General features: G+C 39.6%; 1 protein-coding gene across 2 annotated transcripts in view; it reads right to left on the bottom strand.

Annotated features, from left to right (window-relative positions):
• Positions 1-19,577, bottom strand: part of NOXRED1 (NADP dependent oxidoreductase domain containing 1) — a 20,635-nt gene continuing 1,058 nt past the window's right edge. The window contains exons 2-7 of one of the 2 annotated variants that reach the window (XM_060620403.2): positions 16,334-16,505; positions 14,205-14,410; positions 10,258-10,438; positions 9,510-9,661; positions 8,658-8,880; positions 1-717 (exon numbers count right to left, since the gene is read on the bottom strand). In XM_060620403.2, coding sequence (XP_060476386.2) covers positions 540-717; positions 8,658-8,880; positions 9,510-9,661; positions 10,258-10,438; positions 14,205-14,410; positions 16,334-16,505 — 1,112 coding nt within the window. In that variant the 3' untranslated portion in view covers positions 1-539. Of the gene's footprint in view, positions 718-2,355; positions 5,305-8,657; positions 8,881-9,509; positions 9,662-10,257; positions 10,439-14,204; positions 14,411-16,333; positions 16,506-19,577 lie in introns of those variants that run through there. The other variant, XM_060620406.3, reaches the window with a different exon arrangement.

A 19,577-nucleotide genomic window follows, 5' to 3' on the forward strand; every position in this document is an offset into this window, starting at 1 on the left:
TACAAATAAAAAATAAAATGGTTTAAATGGGAACAGCTTTAAATAAGATAATTCCAGAACAGTCATATATGGCTGAAATAAGCATGAAATGAGTCATAATTCAATTAAGATTGTTTACCACACATTTTACTTCTTTATCCAAAATGGTAGGAAAAGCAAGCTGTATTGTTTGTCAGCTACTCACTGCTACAGGAGAACAAGCTGCAATATATACTATCTAAACAGCTAATAATTTAGCTTTTAGGAGTGAAATAATTTATATTAACACGGCTTTCCTAGGGAAGTGGCTTACTTAAGTGTGTCAGGTTATATAGTTTCTTTTGGTTGCTTCCAAAAGCCAGACATACCCAAATATACTGATGTAAAAGATTTCTTGTTTTATTCTATATTTTAAAGAACATCAGTATAATTTTCTAATTCCTTAATGCCCAACATGTGGCAAACACAATGTAATCACATGATTCCTAATGTGAATTGTGATAATCAGGGTACAACCATTGTGGAAGGGAAAAAAATCCTGATTCCTGAGGTCTCTTCTCTTATTGGGAGGGAGAGCCTGTGGAGACCACTGGCTGCTGTTTTTTGGTTAGGGAGATGCCAAATGAATCACAGTATAGAAGGGTAAGGTGGTCCTGGAGAGCAGTACTGGTTGAGAGCTGCTGACTAAAGGGAGTTTCCTTGAGTTGCACAGCAGTCAGATCAAACCAGGGGAAAGGCCTGGAGTGAAAAAAAATACTGTTACTTTTTAATGTCTGTTCAGTACATCTGATTTGGCTGTTAAACAGAACAGGAAATAAGATACTTTATTTTTATATCAAACTAATTAAAATTCATAGTTAAACATTCAGCTAGAACTATTCACTATGTAGATTTAATTGTACTTATGATTTTTGTACTTATGTACATTTTTCTAAGTGTGCAGGAATTCATAATTAATTAAAGAATGATTATAATAATGACATTGATGTTCTTTTCAGTATATTTCCCTTGAATTTAGAAATAGAATATGTAAGAGGATCATGGACATTAGGAATACAAAAGATCTCATTTCTTTTAAGCTGTTCTCTTCAACAGGGGTGCCTGGGTGGTTCAGTCGGTTAAGCGGCTTACTTTGGCTCAGGTCATGATCTCATGGTAGGTGAGTTTGAGCCCTGCCTCAGGCTCTGTGCTGACAGCTCAGAGCCTGGAGCCTGCTTCAGATTCTGTGCCTCCTTCTCTCTCTCTGTCTCTCTCTCTCTCTCTCTCTCTCTCTCTCTGCCCCTCCCCCACCTGCACTCTGTCTGTCTCTCTCAAAAATAAATACTAAAAAAAAAATTTTTTTAAAGATATCTTCTTCAACAAATGGGGTGCCTGGGTGGCTCAGTTGTTAAGCGTCCAACTTCAGCTCAGGTCATGATCTCACAGATTCATGATCGGGGACTGTGCTGACAGCTTGGAGCCTGAAGCCTGCTTCAGATTCTGTGTCTCCCTCTTTCTCTGCCCCTCCCCAGCTGACACTCTGTCTCTCTCTATCAAAAATTAATAAAAAGCACTAAAAGAAAAAAGATATCCTCTTCAACTTATTAAGGTATATAGATCAACACATGTATAGGGACTTTCAAGTCTTTTTTTTTTATAAGTTCCCCTTCCTCTTTTTTTTCCTTGCAGTTTTTTTGTTGAAGAAATTAGGTTGTTTGTCCTCTAAAATTTCCCATATTCTAGATTTTGCTGATAATATCTCATGGTCATTTAACATTTTCCTGTCTCTTGAATTTAAATCTATACTTGATCAAATTCTGGGGTTTTTTATAAGAGTATTTCATCTGTATCTGTTTTATCCAGAAATACATTGTCTGTCTGCAGTGTTAAGACTGATTAATGGATTCAGTGTGATCTATTCATTATAAAGCCCCCCCATCAACTTTTCACCTATAGTTGCCTAGATTCATTATTTCATTAGAGTTTACAAAATGATATTCTACCACTCCTTCATTTAAGAAGGAATCTTTCAACTTTATAAATAGTGCCAGAAGCCAAGAGCAAACATCCTACTCAGTAATTTAACATTAAAAACATAGCCTATTTTCAAGTTCATTTGTCACAGCAAATATTAAGAGTAGTTACCTCTTGAAAATGGGATTTAAGGGAGGTACTTTCACTTTCTGTTTGGTACATTTTAGTTGATATCCTATTTACTATAAACATTTGTTACTTTTCTAATTTTTAAAGTCATTTTTAAAAAATTCACATGAAAAATAAATGCATAAGGATTTTGGAAAATAATAGGGGTACCTGGGTGGCTTAGACAGTTGAGCGTCCAACTTCGGCTCAGGTCATGATCTCGCAGTTCGTGAGTTTGAGCCCTGTGTCAGGCTCTGTGCTGACAGCTTAGAGCTTGAAGCCTGCTTCAAAGTCTGTGTTTCCCTCTCTCTCTGCCCCTCCCCTGTGCATTCTCTATCTCTCTCTAAATAAATAAACATTAAAATTTTTTTTGGAAAATAATAATGAAGAGGACTTGCCCTATCAGATACAAAAATATAGAAACACATTACAGCAATTAATCATAGCATGGGAGCTTTGGCATGGCAAAGGAAACAATCAGCAAAACTACAAGGCAACTGACAGAAAGGGAGAAGATATTTGCAAATGACCTATCAGATGAAGGGTTACTATCCAAAATCTATAAAGAACTTATCAAACTCAACACCCAAAAAATAAATAATCCAGTTAAGAAATGGGCAAAAGATATGAATAGACACTTTTCCAAAGAAGATATCCAGATGGCTAACAGACACATGAAAAAATGTTCAAAATCACTCATCATCAGGGAAATACAAATTAAAACCACAATGAGATACTACCTCACACCTGTCAGAATGGCTAACATTAACAACTCAGGCAACAACAGATGTTGATGAGGATGCGGAGAAAGAGGAACCCTATTGCACTGCTGGTGGGAATGCAAACTGGGCCACTCTGGAAAACAGTATGGAGGTTCCTCAAAAAATTAAAAATAGAACTACCCTATGACCCAGCAATTGCACTACTAGGTATTTATCCAAAGAATATAGGTGTGCTGTTCTGAAGAGGCACATGGACCCCAATGTTTATAGCAGCACTATCGACAATAGCCAAAGTATGGAAAGAGCCCAAATGTCCATCAACTGATGAATGCATAAAGAAGTACACACACACACACACACACACACACACACACACACACACACACACACTGGAATATTACTTGGCAATCAAAAACAATGAAATCTTGCCATTTGCAACAACATGGATGAAACTAGAGGGTATTATGCTAAGTGAAATTAGAGAAAGACAAATATATGACTTCACTCATATGTGGAATTTAAGATACAAAATAGATGAACATACGGGAAGGGAAGCAAAAATAATATAAAAACAGGAAGGGAGACAAAACATAAAAGACTTAAATTCAGAAAACAAACCGAGGGTTGCCAGAGGGGTTGTGGGTGGAGGGAAAGACTAAATGGGCAAGGGGCATTAAGGAGGACACTTGTTGGAATGAACACTGGCTATTATAAGTAGGGAATGAATCACTGGATTCTATTCCTGAAATCATTATTGTACTATATGCGAACTTGGATGTAAATTAAAAATAAATAAAAATAAAGTTGATGACAAAAAAAATCATAGCATAGGAATAGAAAATAGGCCCACAGTTCAGAATACAGTCCAGAAATATACCCATAAATATCCTTCATTTTATTAAATAATAAAAATCATATTTCAAATTGGTAGGAAAAGGAATGGCCACTCTATAAATAATGTAGGACAATTGGCTTTCCAAAATGAATAGAAGATCCTAAAAATCCAAAACTGCTTAAAGATTTAAATATTTTAAAAATAAAATACTAGAAGACAATATAGAATATCTTAGGATGAAGATGGTCTTTATAAGTATGATTTAAAACCCCAAAGCCATAAAGCAGTGATTTGACACTTTTGACTACAAAAATGAGAATCTCTGAGCAGCAAAAGGTACCAAAAAGAAAGAAAAATATGGAAGTTATTTCCAATACACATAATGTATTCCTACTGAAAACCTTCTCTGAAACAATATATAAAAGCAAACAAAAGAGAAATGAATAGGCAAAGAATATATAATGAGAACGAGAGAGAACACAAGAGCAACAACTTGGAAGCTGGAAAAAATATGGACAAATAATAACACTGAGCTGAATCTGAAGTCAGCAACAGGGAGAACCAAGACACAGTCCATTTACATCATAGAACCCACAAAAGACTCAAGATGTAGTGGGACCCAGTACATCAGAAGTGGAGATGAGATGGGACTAAAAATAGGATGATGGACTGAAAATCTTAAAAAAGAGAGAGACCCTCACAGCACACTACCCAATGCTGCACAGTCAGGAGACTGTCCCTCCTCCTCCCCAACAGAAGATTTATTCTCTAGAAGAGTTAAATAGAGGGTCTTGGGGGGCACCTGGCTGGCTCAGTCAGTGGAGCGGGCAACTCTTGATCTCAGAGGTCATGAGTTTGAGTCCCACATTGGGTGTGAAGATTACTTAAATAAATAAGACTTTAAAAAAAAAATATGGAGTCTCTGGACAAGGAGACAATAGGCACTGTTGCGGGCAAGGATTTGCTGAATAGAAAGGATATAAAGTAAAAAAATATAAGCAATAAAATGACCCCTCTTCTTATACACATACATAGCTTTCTTTCCCGCAGTTGGGTCCCAAAGACTTAAACCAATATTTAGTGTTTCCCAAGGAAATAGCTGACCAAATCACTCTGTAGTAATAACTACAGTAACAAACAGAGTTTCCAATCAACTTTTTAGTAACCAGGACCTTAAATATGAGCAAAGTTCTCCATATACATACTTGAATAAAGCTTCTCAAATCCATGATAGAAACCAAAACCAGTGATCAGTACAGATTCCTCACAGAAGAAAAAAATTCATTTACATTCTCAAAGGGATAAGAGATGGTATTGCATAATGAAATGACAACAGGATGCTACATAAAAAGGAATATTTGGAGACTTAAAAATTTTGAAAATATTCAAAATATACCAAAAATTAAAATATGCTTAAAATATGATAGCAAAAACAGTATAGTTGAAATCTCTCATAAAATAGAAATAGACAAAGATATTAAAAATAGAAAAGATAGGGGCACCTGGGTGGCTCAGTCAGTTAAGCATCTGACACTTGATTTCAGCTCAGGTCATGATCTTGTGGTCGTGGGATCGAGCCGCATGTTAGGCTCCATACTAAGCATGGAACCTGCTTGAGATTCTCCCTCTTTGTCCCTCCCCATCTTCCTAAAAATAATAATAATAATAATAATAATAAATAATAATTAAAAAATAGGAAAGATAAAGAAAATCAGAGTTTCAGTCCAGGAGGTTCAACATTGGACTAAAGAGAAGAGACAAAACAGGAAAGGGGAGGAAATTATCAGACATAACTGGAGAAAAGTAGAGAATTTGACATTCAGGTTAAAAAGGACTGCTGAATGTTCTGCTTCTTTTATGGGTGCCAGTTACATACATATTTCCTTTACAACAGTTCATTAAACTGCATTATTTAGGAATTTATGGAATATGCACTTTTCTGCATAAGTGTTATATTTCACAAAATTTTTTTTAATTAAGGGGGAAAGGAGAAAGGCTCACTATGTGCCCAACACAGTGAGTTAAAATAGACCTACATCAAAAATAAAATAAAATAAAATAAAATAAAATAAAATAGACCCAAATTCATCACCCATCATAAAATTTCAGGATACTGAGGTCAAAAGATACTAAAAACTTCCAAGGGAGAAAAGGAACAGATTTCAAAAAAAGTTTGAATTCAAGAATTAGAATGGCATTGTACTTCTCAACAGCAACTCTGTCTGGGGCACCTGGGTGGCTCAGTTGGTTAAGCGTCCAACTTCAGCTCAGGTCATGATCTCACGGTTCGTGGGTTTGAGCCCCTTGTCAGGTTCTGTGCTGACAGCTCAGAGCCTGGAGCCTGCTTCAGATTCTATCTCTCTCTCTCTCTGCCCCTCTCCTACTCGCGCTCTGTCTCCCCCTCTCTCTCAAAAAATGAGTAAAAACACTTAAAAATTAAAAAAAAAAACAAAAAAACCCAGCAACTCTGTGAGACAATGAAGCAATGCCTTTAAAACTCTGAGGCAAAATTACTTCTAACTTAGAATTCTACACCTGGCTATGTTCTCATAAAATATTAGGTTAGAATAAAAACATTTTCAGACACAGTCTCTATAATTACATTGTTTTCAAAAGAAGCTACCGAAAGAAGATATGATCCACCATTATGAAAGAGTAAAACATACCAGAGGAAGAGGATCCAGGAAAAAGAGATCCAATGTAAGAGAGAAAAAGGAATCCCAGGCTAAGGGTGAAGGGAAATCCCCAAACTGGAAGTGCTTCACTGGCCTTTGGTGATTAATTAGAATGCGAGAGATGGGAGGCAATCAAGGATTACTTCCAGGCTTCTGTTTAAACAACTTGGCAAAAGAGCATGTAATTAGGTAAGAAACACCAGCAGAGCAGGTATGAGAGCAGGTATGCTTCTGGACATGTTGAGTTTGAGGGGAGATGGTGACTACAAACTTAACTTGGGTATAGAGTTGACTCTAGGCTAGAGAGTCATTTGCTGTCAGTGCAAAGATGGCAACCTAAGTCCCTGAACTGGAAATGATCACCCATGAACAAAGTGTAGAATGGCAATAAACAAGGCCTAGGACAGAGCCCTGAAAACTCCCAGACATAAAGATGAGGCAAAAGAGGAGCTGGCAAAGGAGGGGCTAGAGAGACAGGAAGAAAATGAGAAGAACCTAAGGGTATCATGAAAGCCAAGAAAAGAGATTGCTTCAAGAAGGATTCAAGAGTTCCAGGTTCAATAGTCAAGGAAGAGGAGGATTAAAAATTGCCAAATGAGGGGCACCTGGGTGGCTCAGTCGGTTGAGCGTCCGACTTCAGCTCAGGTCATGGTCTTGCAGTTCGTGAGTTTGAGCCCTATGTCGGGCTCTGTGCTAACAAACGGCTCAGAGCCTGGAGCCTGCTTCAGATTCTGTATCTCTCTCTCTCTCTCTCCCCCTCCCCTACTCATGCTCTGCCTCTCTCTGTCTCTCAAAAATAAATAAATGTTAAAAAAATAATAATAAATAAATTGTTGGGGCACCTGGGTGGCTCAGTCGGTTAAGCTTCCAACTTCAGCTCAGGTCATGATCTCACAGTTCGTGGGTTGGAGCCCCACATCAGGCTCTGTGCTGACAGCTCAGAGCCCGGACCCCGCTTCGGATTCTGTGCCTCCCTCTCCCTCTCTGCCCCTCCCCTGCTTGCTCTCTCTCTCTCTCTCTCTCTCTCAAATAAACGTTTAAAAAAATACTTTAAAAAATTGCCAAATGAATTTAGTGGCATGGAAGTCACTGGTAATAAGGGCAACAGTTTTTCCCTATTAGATTATCAAAGATTAAAAAGATTGATTCTTATAGCTATCAAGCTATGGAGAAATGGCATGCTCATACACACTGGTGGAAATGTAAATAAGCACCACGTTTTTTAAAGAATTTTTTTTTAAGTTTATTTATTTAGAGAGAGAGAAAGTGTGTGTGTGCAGGCATGCGAGTAGGGGAGGGGCAGAGAGAGAATCCTAAGTAGCCTCCACGCTGTCAGTGCAGAGCCCAACATGGGGCTCAATCCCAACAACCTGAAGATCATGACCTGAGTCAAAATCAAGAGTCAGACACTTAACCGACTGAGCCACCCAGGTGCTCTAAGCACCACGTTTTTGATAAGCAATTTGGGAATACCTACCAAACATAAAATGTATATACCCTAACCCAGAAATATTCTTCTAGAATATTCTAGATATTCATCCAACAGAAATATTGGTACAAGTGTGCAAGCTATGTATAAAAATGTTCATATGCAGGGGCGCCTGGGTGGCTCAGTCGGTTAAGCGGCCGACTTCGGCTCAGGTCATGATCTCATGGGCCGTGAGTTCAAGCCCCGAGTCGGGCTCTGTGCTGACAACTCAGAGCCTGGAGCCTGTTTCAGATTCTGTGTCTCCCTCTCGCTGACCCTCCCCTGTTCATGCTCTGTCTCTCTCTGTCTCAAAAATAAATAAAACATAAAAAAAAAAAAAAAAAGGAGAAAAGAAAACTTTAAAAAAAAAAAATGTTCATATGCAGACCCTTATTCAGATTTTGGGGCAGGGAGAAACTACATTACCATCAAGAATAAATAAGATGAATAAATTCAATGAAATAATATACCCAATGGATCCTATGCATTGCTTATAAATAGAGTAGATATGATTGTACTGACATGGAATGGCATCCACAACATAGTAAATGAAAAATCAGCATATATAGTCCCCATGTTTCAAAAATGTACAGATATAGATATGCATACACATAATACCATGATAATATAAATATGTTTGTAAATACATAGATTAAAAGACAAAAATATAAAACCCACTGGAGGTAAAGTCTATGAAACGGTATTTGAGGAGCAAAGGAGAGCTTTCGCTTTTCCACTAGTTGGATTTTTTACAAGAATGTATTATTTTTATAAAATTTTAAAGATCACGCGAAAAGAAAAAGCATCTGCTAAGATGTGTGGGAGAAATTAGAATAGCCAGCTGTCTGATGCCTTACCTTTTCTGAGATAGGTTCTTGGTATAGACTTGGTTGACAAAATCACCTAATTGAAATTTGGGGCAAGATGCTCCATCCTTCCCACAGTCTTCAAAGTGCACAGAGAGGAACAGTTCATTCAGATGTTGCAGCACTTGTAAGTGGGGCATGTCCTTTGCGGTGCAGATGTTTAGGATGGCGTAGAACACTCCCTCCAACCACTTGATATTGAGGATTATTCCCCCTACACATTAATGGGAAGGGAAATACCAGTCAGCACCACCAAAAAGGTTTGCCAGGAACACAGGACAAAGAACAGCCACCTTTTTTCCAAGACAGGTGGGTCATATGAACCTCAAGATAAGCAAACACTCCTCTTTCTGGGCCAAGAGCCCTGATTGTGCCCTTTATAACAAATCATGTGTCAACCCCACCACAGGAGGACAGGTATGACTAATGTAGACATTGCTAATGGCAAAAGCATCTCTAGAAATCTCTAGAATGATCCTCCCAATAAGAAGAAGAAACTAAGGAAAAATGCAAGATTAGAGCAGGGAAATGCCATTTAATGCCAGACAGCACATCCTCCTGTTTAAATAGGCTCTCCCCTCTGGCTGTTTCTGGCTCAGCCTTAACAGGTCCAAATACTCAGACTTGTCTGCTTGCCTTAATGGAGGCTGCTTTTTGTTATCAAAGCTGTTCCCATTCAAAACTAAACAGCTGAGAATGTATCCAGCTTGTACTCCCCCTACACACATAACCCAAGACAGACACACACACACACACACACACACGCACTGGGATTATAAAATAGTACCAGGCCGAGAGGAAAGTAACTTTCAAAAGAGTGCCAAACACACAGCAAGCCTTTACCAGCAGAACTGTAGGGGCAGGTAGCCTGAAGGGTCGCAGGATCTTGGAGGGCAGCTGTGATCTCCTTATTGGCCCCCCAGATGTTGACAAAATCTTCAACACACTGATACTGAGGCCGCAAGATATTGGTGTGGTTCAGCAGGAGTTTCAACCTGAAAGGAAATACCCCAAGACATGGAGTGCTGGGCCAAGACTATCATAAACCACCACAGGATCCATTGTGTTGGATCATATCCAACCCCAACAACATCCTCCCCTGCACAACACCGCTCAGAGGCAAACATGGGTGGAGGCAGCACTGAGGGCACTGCTTATTAGTTGGACTCTTTCAACCACTAACACTTAGTGAATGTTGTCTCATGCCAGACACCAGGCTAGACAATAGGGGCACAAAAATACTATTTGACACATGCTGTGAATCACTTTTCATGTTGGTCACTGGTGGTTACCCTTCCCATTAATGCACAAGGGGAACGCTAGTCGGCCTCAAGTAGTGGGAAGCAATGAGCCATTGGAGTTCTAAACATTTGCACATCAAAGAAAATGTTCCACCCACAAGTGCTGTTTGTGGAAAAGTGGGAAGACACAATCAGAAAGGCTGGCTGGGTGTTGCAGGAGAAGCTGCTTCTACCTTATTACCGGGAATGACCAACTCCATGAGGTAGGGGGCTGGGGTGGAGGTGGGGGGTAGAAGCCAGATATGAGGGGATATGGTTCTGCCAGTTCCGTGCTCTCCCTAACAGGATACCTGGCTATTGGGACAGCAGCTGCGAAGCTGTACACAATGCAACCTTTTTCCAGGCAGGCTTGAATTTCCAGACAGATAGTAGGCAGCTGAGATGGCAGGCAGCAGAGGAATACCAAGTTGGCCCAGTTCACCAGATAAGGGTTATGGTAAAAGCACTGGATTCCCAGTTTCTGGAACTCATCTGGGAGGGATAAAGGAAGAAAGAAAGATCATAGTACAAATGAGTCTGATCTAAACATCAACTATGGGGAGAGGATGACAATTACTTCATCTCAAGTCCTGTCAACACATAAATCAAAGAATTCCCCTCACATCTTCTAGAAGACACAGGTAATGCCCTAACCCCATTATCAAAGCAGCTAGCACCACTGCAACAGTGCTTGAGATTACAATTCATCCTTATCTTCTTTTAGACCTAATGCTAGAATTTTTCAGGTTTGTTTGTTTATTTTTGAGAAAGAAAAAATCTGGAAGAAGCCTTCTTGCTCTAATTTACTGAAGGCTTACCACATGCCAGATAGTGTACAAAGTATTCTACGTACATTGTAAGGGAATCCTCACAAGGACCTTCTGAGACAGAGACTGGTATTATTCCTATATTACAAATGAGGAAACTGAGGTTTCAAGAAATCATTTGGCTTGCCTAGAGTTACACAGCTAACTGGCTTGAGCTCTCAGGTAGGAATGGCTAAGAGAGTGGAAGAGTATAGGGCAGAGGCTGGGAGGAGTCTGGAAAGATATACTTATGGTTTCAGTAAAGTAGACACAACTGACTGTTAACAAGATACTTTTAAATGTTGAGAGAAATGTGGTAGCTCATGTATTTTCAGTATATCAATCACTGATAGTTAATCATTTGTACTTTTTCAATATGGATTTCAAAAGTAAAAATGTAAACTCACATAAGGTAGCATGTTTTGTTATTGGAAAACAGAATATTATAGACATCGGAGAGGTGAGTTTTTATTTTAACTACCAAGAGTACATGATACATGTGATGCTATTGTTATCTGGGCACTTGTAAACCTAGAAGATGGACAGGACAAAGAGGAAGTTTAAAAAATATACACAAGGGCACCTGGGTGGCTCAGTCAGTTGAGTGTCTGACTCTTGATTTCAGCTCAGATCATGATGCCAGGGTCATGGGATCAAGCCCTGCATCAGGCTCCATGCTGAACGTGGAACCTGCTTGAGATATTCTTTCTCTCTCTCTCTCTCTCTCTCTCTCTCTCTCTCTCTCTCCCCTCCCTCCCTTGCTCATGCTCTAAAATAAAAAAAGAAAACATGCACAGCCATTCTTCTTTCATGTTTTGTTCTCAAAAGTGTACAGACTCTGATGCTCAGCATTTTGAGTTCCTGCTTCCTGACACAACATGCAGTGATATTCTAAAACTACAATTTCAGGGGCACCTGGGTGACTCAGCATCTGACTCTTGATTTCAGCTCAGGTCATGATCTCATGGTTCACGGGGTTGAGCCCGGCATCGAGCTCTGTGCTGGTAGTGCAGAGCCTGTTTGGGATTGTCTCTCTCCCTCTCTCCCTCTCTCCCTCTCTCTCTCTCTCTCTGCACCTCCCCTACTCATGCTCTTAAATTAATTAATTAATTAATTAATTAATTAATTTTAAAAGCTGCAATTTTATTATTAAAAAATATAGTGCTTTCCAAAGAATATATGTACCTTATTGAAATATCACATATACTAGTCCTATTGATGAGATTTAAGAGATTTGTCTTGGGTGGTAAGATTTTTTTCAAGTTTCTTTAATACAGAAAGAATGCTTGCAAATTAATAACAAAAAAATTAGAAAAAAAATGTTCAGCATTCCAACACAAAAGTTGAACAAAAAGAACTCAAAAAAGATGAAATAGCAATAAACCTATAAAAAATATTCAGTTCTTCTAGTGATCAATGAAGAATATATTAAACCAGAAAAATTTTAAAGTCATATTAAAACGATTATTTAAAAAAAAAGGATTCCCAGAACTGACAAGAGTATAGTGAAATGGATGTTCTTTTTTTAAAAATATAATTTATTGTCAAATTGGCTTACATACAACACCCAGTGCTCATCTCAACAAGTGCCCTCCTTAATGCCCATGACCCACTTTAGTGAAATGAGTGTTCTTACACAATTCTGGTGAAAGCATACATCCCTTTTTGGAAGTCAATTTGAAAAACTATATTAGAAGTTTCTTTAAAAAATCTAAACAACGTACCATACGATCTAGCCATTCCACTTCCAGGAGTTTACCTATGAAAAAGTGAAGCATTTGTCCACACTAATATCTGTACACAAATGTACATAGTAGCCTTATGTATAATAGCTAAAACCAGGAAACAACCTGGATGTCCACCCCCAGCTGAACAGATAAACTATGGAATACTCATGCCATGAAGTACTACTCAGAAATAAAAAGAATATCAATATGTGAAACAACATGGGTATATCTCGAAATAATTATGCAGAGTGAAAGAAGTCAGAATGTAAAAGTATAAACTGTATGATTCCATTTACATAAAATTCTAGAAAATGCAAACTAATTGATGGTGACAGATCAGTGGTTTCATGGGGAGCTGCAAGGAGGTAGAGAGAGAAATTACAAGGAAAGTTTTGGGAGTGATGAATAAGTTCATTACCTTGTGTTGATGGTTTCACAGGTGTACAAAGATGTGTCAAAACACAGATGTGTCAAAACATCAAATTGTACACTTTGAAAATGTGCAATTTATTATACACAAATTATATCTTAATAAAGATGTACTTATTCTCTGACCTAGTAATTTTATTTTTTAAATTATGTGCAAGGAAATCCAACCAAATACAACATAAATTACCATACAGCCATATTTTGGGATACTAGATAACCTTAAAATCATTATTTTGAAGAATGTTAATAGGAGAATATGCTTATGATAAATTAAGTGAAAAATGCAGAATGCAAACAACTTTGTACAGTATCAATTACTGATATAATCTGATATGAGCAGAGAAATATAGGAAGGAAATGGTAACCCTGGTAAGGGGATTATAGATAGTTATTATTTACTTCATTATAGAATATTCTAAATTTCCTATAATATACATAAAATTATGTTATACTTTTATTACTGAAGTATAACTTATATAAAGGGCACACACAGAGCTGAAGTATCTAGTCTTATCATTTTTGACAAATGCATACACCCATGTAACTCATACCTTTCTCAAGATATTGAACATTTTCATCTCCCCAAAAAGTTCCTTTGGGTCCCTCCTCTGTCAGTCTCCCCAGAAGCAACCACTCTTCTGACCTCTATCATCATAGACTAGTAAGTAAAATTATTATAAAACATTTTTAAAAATTTAGTAATTTTTATTTTTAAAAACACAAGGCCAAATGTTTGGAACTGTTTAATACCCACCAGAATCTAACTGGTCCAATGAGAAGATTTGAACTCTCTTTAGAAAACTTTTCTGTATCAAAGACTCAGAAAGCTATTTTATCACCAAGGGCACAGGGAGGAGAGATGGATATAAAACATTTACAGGGAGAAGAAAGTTTTCCTCTTTTTTTTTTCTTCCAGTAAAAAACAAAAGATTTATTTGATCTGAAGAGAAACAGAAGCATGAGAAGAAAGTTGTTTTAAGGAACAAGTTAAAACCCATCTTTCTATGGGCCCCTGGCTGGGTCAGTTGGTGGAGCTTGAGACTCTTGATCTCAGGATTGTGAGTTCAAGTCCCACATTGGGTGCAGAAGTTAGTTAAAAATAGAACCTTTAAAACACACACACACACACACACACACACACACACACACACACACACACACACCACACCTTCCTAGCTTTTCTCAGGGCTAGCAAGCAGAGAACTCAGCGTGTTGCGTGCATGGGTTCCTCCTTCAAGGAACCTCTTCAAAATGGCCTCATCAACACCTAAAGAGCTACCACACACTGCTCCTCACCCAGGGCCTCTGGCCTGCGAGTGGAAATCCTCAGGTTCTCAGCAGGGATGGGGACAAGCTGAAGCAGTGCACAAGCCAGCTGCTTCCCAAGGTGGCCACCTCCAATGATGCCCACCTTTAACTCATCATCATCATCATCATCAGGAGTGTCAGCAAGCAATCCAGTCAAGAGACACCTGGAAGTGTGCTTCTCACGTAATGATTCTCTGGAGAAGGAACACACAGACACATAAATGAATATATGCCTGTAGCTCTTAACTGTCAACCTCTGGTGTTCTCTGCTTTAACTTTCTCATATGGCAGCCTGGTGGCACCTTTAGTACTCCAGAGATAAGGCATTCCAATCAAGTGCCACTTGTCCAGTATCGCTAGGGAATGAAATGTTTCTCCTGAGTGAATTTTCCAGAAAGAAAAGCATACCCCTTTCAAGGGACCGAAACTTCTTTAAAACATTTTTATTTATTTATTTATTTATTTATTTTTAATTTTTTTTTACGTTTATTTATTTTGGGGAGAGAGAGAGACAGAGTGTGAACGGGGGAGGGTCAGAGAGAGAGGGAGACACAGAATCCAAAACAGGCTCCAGGCTCTGAGCTGTCAGCACAGAGCCCGACGCGGGGCTCGAACCCTGCGAGATCGTGACCTGAGCTGAGGTCGGACACTTAGCTGACTGAGCCACCCAGGTGCCCTAAAACATTTTTAAATGAACATTTGTTGTTGTTGTTGTTGTTGTTGTTGTTGTTGTTGTTACATGCACTGTGCATTTCCCTGCCTTAAACACAAGATCTGAATATTGAACTTTTTGACTCAGGACTATCATTGTGAACAGCCAACTGTTTATACATCATCCTGGAACACTGTGGGCCAGTTCCTTCACTGTTTCCTATGCAGACAGCTGTCAATTTTCATTGACATCATGATAAGCATACCTTTTCTCACCCTACGCCTACTCTTTCTAGTTTGCTATTTCACTTTTGCATAGATCTGGGTAACCAGATAACTTAGCTTTTTTCAAACATGATTTATAAAAGTGGTGTATAAGGGAAAACAGACCTGAGAAACAGGATCAAGCGTTTTAGGCCACTCTTTCCAGAGGCTCACTTACTGGTTCTGGATGTGTTTCCTTGGCCCAAGGTGAACAAAGTCTAACCTCTGAATATATAAGGCATTGTTTTCTGTTGTTATACTATCTTATATTTGTTCTATATTTCTGTAAAAATTGGTCTTAAGCTCTGGAGTTTCCATATATACATCACAAGCCACATTCTATTTAAGTTTTCTAAGTTGAAAGGAAAGCATTTCCTCTGTGTCCAATCCTCCCAAATATAAAATGCCTCCGGAAGTTTCATATTTTGATTTCTCACCACTCATCTGGGATGCAACCAAAAGGTTTATGTTTTCTTATCAGTCAACCAATCAGCAAACTCATTAAGTAGACTGCCTCTTTGAGTATCTGCTGTATCTGTAACATGCTCAATTTAGATCTGGTCCCACCATCTAGGAGTTGATCTAATTTCAGAGAAAAGTAGTCTGGTGGCAGGGGAGCTACCAATGTTTAGGAGTAACCTAGAGTTATAGAATCCAGGAGTCTGGTCTTAAGTACCTTGCTCTCACACACTTCTTGTTTAAGTGTCTGAAGCCACATTGTACAAAGACACGAGAGGTCAGGACTAGACTGAGAGTATTCCTGGAATACTGTATTCATGTAAGTCACCTGGCCAAAAGGACCCCCAAAATTTCAGGTGGTTTTCCTGTTAGGGAGAATTCCACTATTAGCTTAGCCCCAAAATTTTCGGCCAATAGCCAGAGAATAGCTAGATATGGTAGCTGTAGAAGCCAAGTTGGTGGTCCCAATGAGGGATGAATGGCTGAATGAATGAACTGATCATTTAATCAATCTACCCACCAAAAGGTAATCACAAGCCACGCTTTGTTATGTAACCACAGCCAAGGGATTCTGGTATGCATTTCCTGGTGCTTTCAGACCAGGAGTGATTGACTGTGGGTTGGAAAAGGTAGGAAGACACTCCCCCTGCCAAATCTATCCTCCAATATAAAAAGTTTAAGTCATTTGGATTCTCTGCAGTGGGATTCTTCTCCCTCTGCCTTACCTCGGAGACCTAGCTTACCTCAAATTACAGAGTAGCTTGCAGAAGAAAGTTGCATGGGCACAGGCCTTGATCACCAGCCCTCGAGAACGGCCCTGCAAATACAGCCAGCTGCAGTCTTCCTCTTGAATCCCATACTCAAACTGCAGGGATTCAAGGTCCTCAAGCAAGTCCATTTCCAAGCCACCACCTCCTGCAGTGATAGATACCAATCAGTTTGGCTCCCTCTCTTAGAAGACAAGGGAATCTACACAGGAGGGTGTGTGTCCCAGTCACAAGCTCCTGTGATGGTGGGCTTCAGCACCTCTCTCCTCTCAGATTCTGTACTTGCAGTGTGAGTCCTGGAGGATTCCTAAGCTCTGACTGCTCACAGATCAGGAATATCTGGATTCATGAAAAACCTGAACAAAAATCCAAAGTGATGGTCATCTCCATAGGCTACAGCCACGTTTTTCAGCAGATGCACTTACTTTAGCAGTGGGTTTCACAGGTGGTTGTGGGCCAGGGCCTTGTCCCTTCTATTCCCTCCAAGATTTTAGAAATAGGACTGAACATGTACACACCACTTCAAAGGAATTCTTCCCTTTCACTCAACTCTGTGTTCCCCACAGGATAGGAAAGGGCCCAAATTTAACATGGTCTCTTTTCTAGGCCAAGGACATCTAGAGTTTTAGAAAATGAAGCCAGAGATATGTAAGCCCACTTACATATATCTCTCACCAACCAAAATGAGGAGAAGGTGGCTTTACTCCTAGGTACTTCGGGTCGTGGAGAGTAAGAACTACATTTCTAGGGAGAATTACCCAAGAAAGTTGTCATTATGACTCCTTAGCTACCAGATTACTTCAGTCTCTGAGCCTTAAAGGGGCCAGCCCCACCCAGAGGTTTTCTAGACTTGCGTCATGAGGGCAGGAATTCTTTTTGCTACTCCTAGGAGCACTACACCAGGGCAGTATGGGATCCTCCCTTTCCTAACAGAAGGTTCTGGGCATCTAGATTTTTCCCAGACTGGAATATCATACAGATCCCAGCACTACTCAAGGTGTTATTTTTCATACCTTTTCTTTTTATATTCAAGATACTGAAGAATAAGACAAGTAAATTCTTGGGATATAATGTACCCCATAGTGACTATAGTTAATTATACTAGATTATATACTTGAAATTTGCTAAGAATAGATCTTAAATGTTCTCACCACACACACAAAAGGGAACTATATGACAGATGTGTTAATTAATTGGACTGTGGTAATCATTTCACAATATATAGCAAATCATCATGCTGTATACCTTGAACATATACAATTTTTATTTGTCAATTATACTTCAGTAACGGTGGGAAAACAATCAATGATATTCAGAACTCTATTTTATAGCAATGGCAAAATTGAGACCAGAAATCAAAACTATTCAAATCTCTAATCCATTTTTTAAAAAGTAATCTCTATACCCAACGTGGGACTCGAACTCATGATCAAAAGTCTCATGCTGCATGGACTGAGCCAGCCAGGCACCCTTCTAATCTACTTTTTAAATTAAAAGAAATTGAAGTAAAACTCACATAACACAGCCATTTGGAAGTGAACAATTCAGTACATTTGCAGTGTTGTACATGCTCTGGAACCTCTAGTTCTAAAACATTTTTATCCTCCCAGTGAAAGGAAACCCTGTACCCATTAAGCAGTTACGCCCCACTTGCTCGCCACCCTCCTCAGCCCCTGGCACCGCAAATCTTTTTGTCTCTGTGGATTTACCTTTTTTCGCTATTTCATGTGATTAGAGCCATACAATATGTGACCTCTCGTGGCTGGCTTCTCTAATCCTTTGCATAGAAGGGCTCCTATGTCACTCACAATCTCAGCACTTGAAGCGAAGAGTATGGAAATTCTCGTCAAGTCTGAGAAATACTTCCTTTGATCAAAACAGCGAGTAGGTCATCCTAATGTTGCAAGTGATATTTATTGTTCCAAAGGAAAGACAAGTTCAAAACCTCCCCACTCAGCACTGGTTAACCTGTACAGGCGTGGATTCTAGGCCCATCCTTCACTAATACATCCTCAAAAATGTGGATCCAGTGGTTGTGGCTTAGTAACATGTCAAGTTGGCGAAGCTGAGCTACATTTCCCAGAATTCCCTTCCCTGAATGTTTCCAGTTAGGGTGTGCCACAAGACTTTTGCACAGGATCTGGAAGGCTGAAGCAGCAGCCAGTTTGTGTTGCTTGCTTATAAGGTCTGGGCAGGTACTTTGCTGGCGATGGTGTTGATGCGGAGCAGCAGCTGGACCCATGATCACTACACTTTCCCCTGGATCCTCTTACAGCTTCTCACACTCCTGGGCCAGGTTTGTGTTCAGTTTCGTGACAAAGACCACCAACTAGTTTTGCCTGCAGGACACCCACATCCTCAACATTGGAGGCGGTGACAGCTGACACGGGTTCCTGTCCAGCCTCATGGCCTCCATGTTGTCCTTGCTTTCCCTCACATTTTATTCATCTTCCCTTCCCCGATGCCTGTCCTATGGACGTCCACCTCTACCACCAGATACGAAGACAACCTTCCATAGCCTGTTTAACCAATGGCCATACTTGAGTAAAGTCAGATCCCTGTAATGAAGCCCACATATAGACAGACTATATACTCCTAGACATTCTGCTTCTCTAAATGAACCCTGATATACTAGTTAATAAGGTTAATGTGGTTTGTTATTGGCAAATAACTTGAGCACAATTTAGCAAATCCTGTTTCTTGAACAGCAAGACGGATGGTTAGGGAAGGAACTATGAGGTTACCTGGAATTGCAAAGGGGATCGCAAAGTGGAGGAGCAAGAGATAGAGTCTAATCCCCGGAAAGCAGGGTTTGTCAGCATTTGCATTACTGACATTCTGGGCAAGATAATTCTTCGTTGGCGGGGGCTGTCCTACATGGTAGGATATTTAGCAGCATCCCTTGCTTCTACCCACTTGATGCCAGTAGCATTCACCAGTTGTGGCAACAAAGCTTCTCCAGATTTGGACAGTCTCCTGGGGCCCAAATTCTCCCAGTTGAGAACCACATGCATTTAAGCATGCTCTGTGCCTCTATACAACATCTCTTCTTTCTACCCCTTCACCTGCTCCACACAGTCACAGGACCATAGACTTCTACAAGTTCCAAGAGAAACATGCCCCCCTATGACAGGTTAAGATAGTGAGTCCAGAGAGAAAGGGATTCACCCAACATCACACAGCTTGTCAGCAGCAGAGCTGGGACAAGAGGCCAGGTCTT

Source organism: Panthera onca, chromosome B3, assembly GCF_046562875.1.
Source record: "Panthera onca isolate mPanOnc1 chromosome B3, mPanOnc1 haplotype 2, whole genome shotgun sequence".
NCBI lineage: Eukaryota > Metazoa > Chordata > Mammalia > Carnivora > Felidae > Panthera > Panthera onca.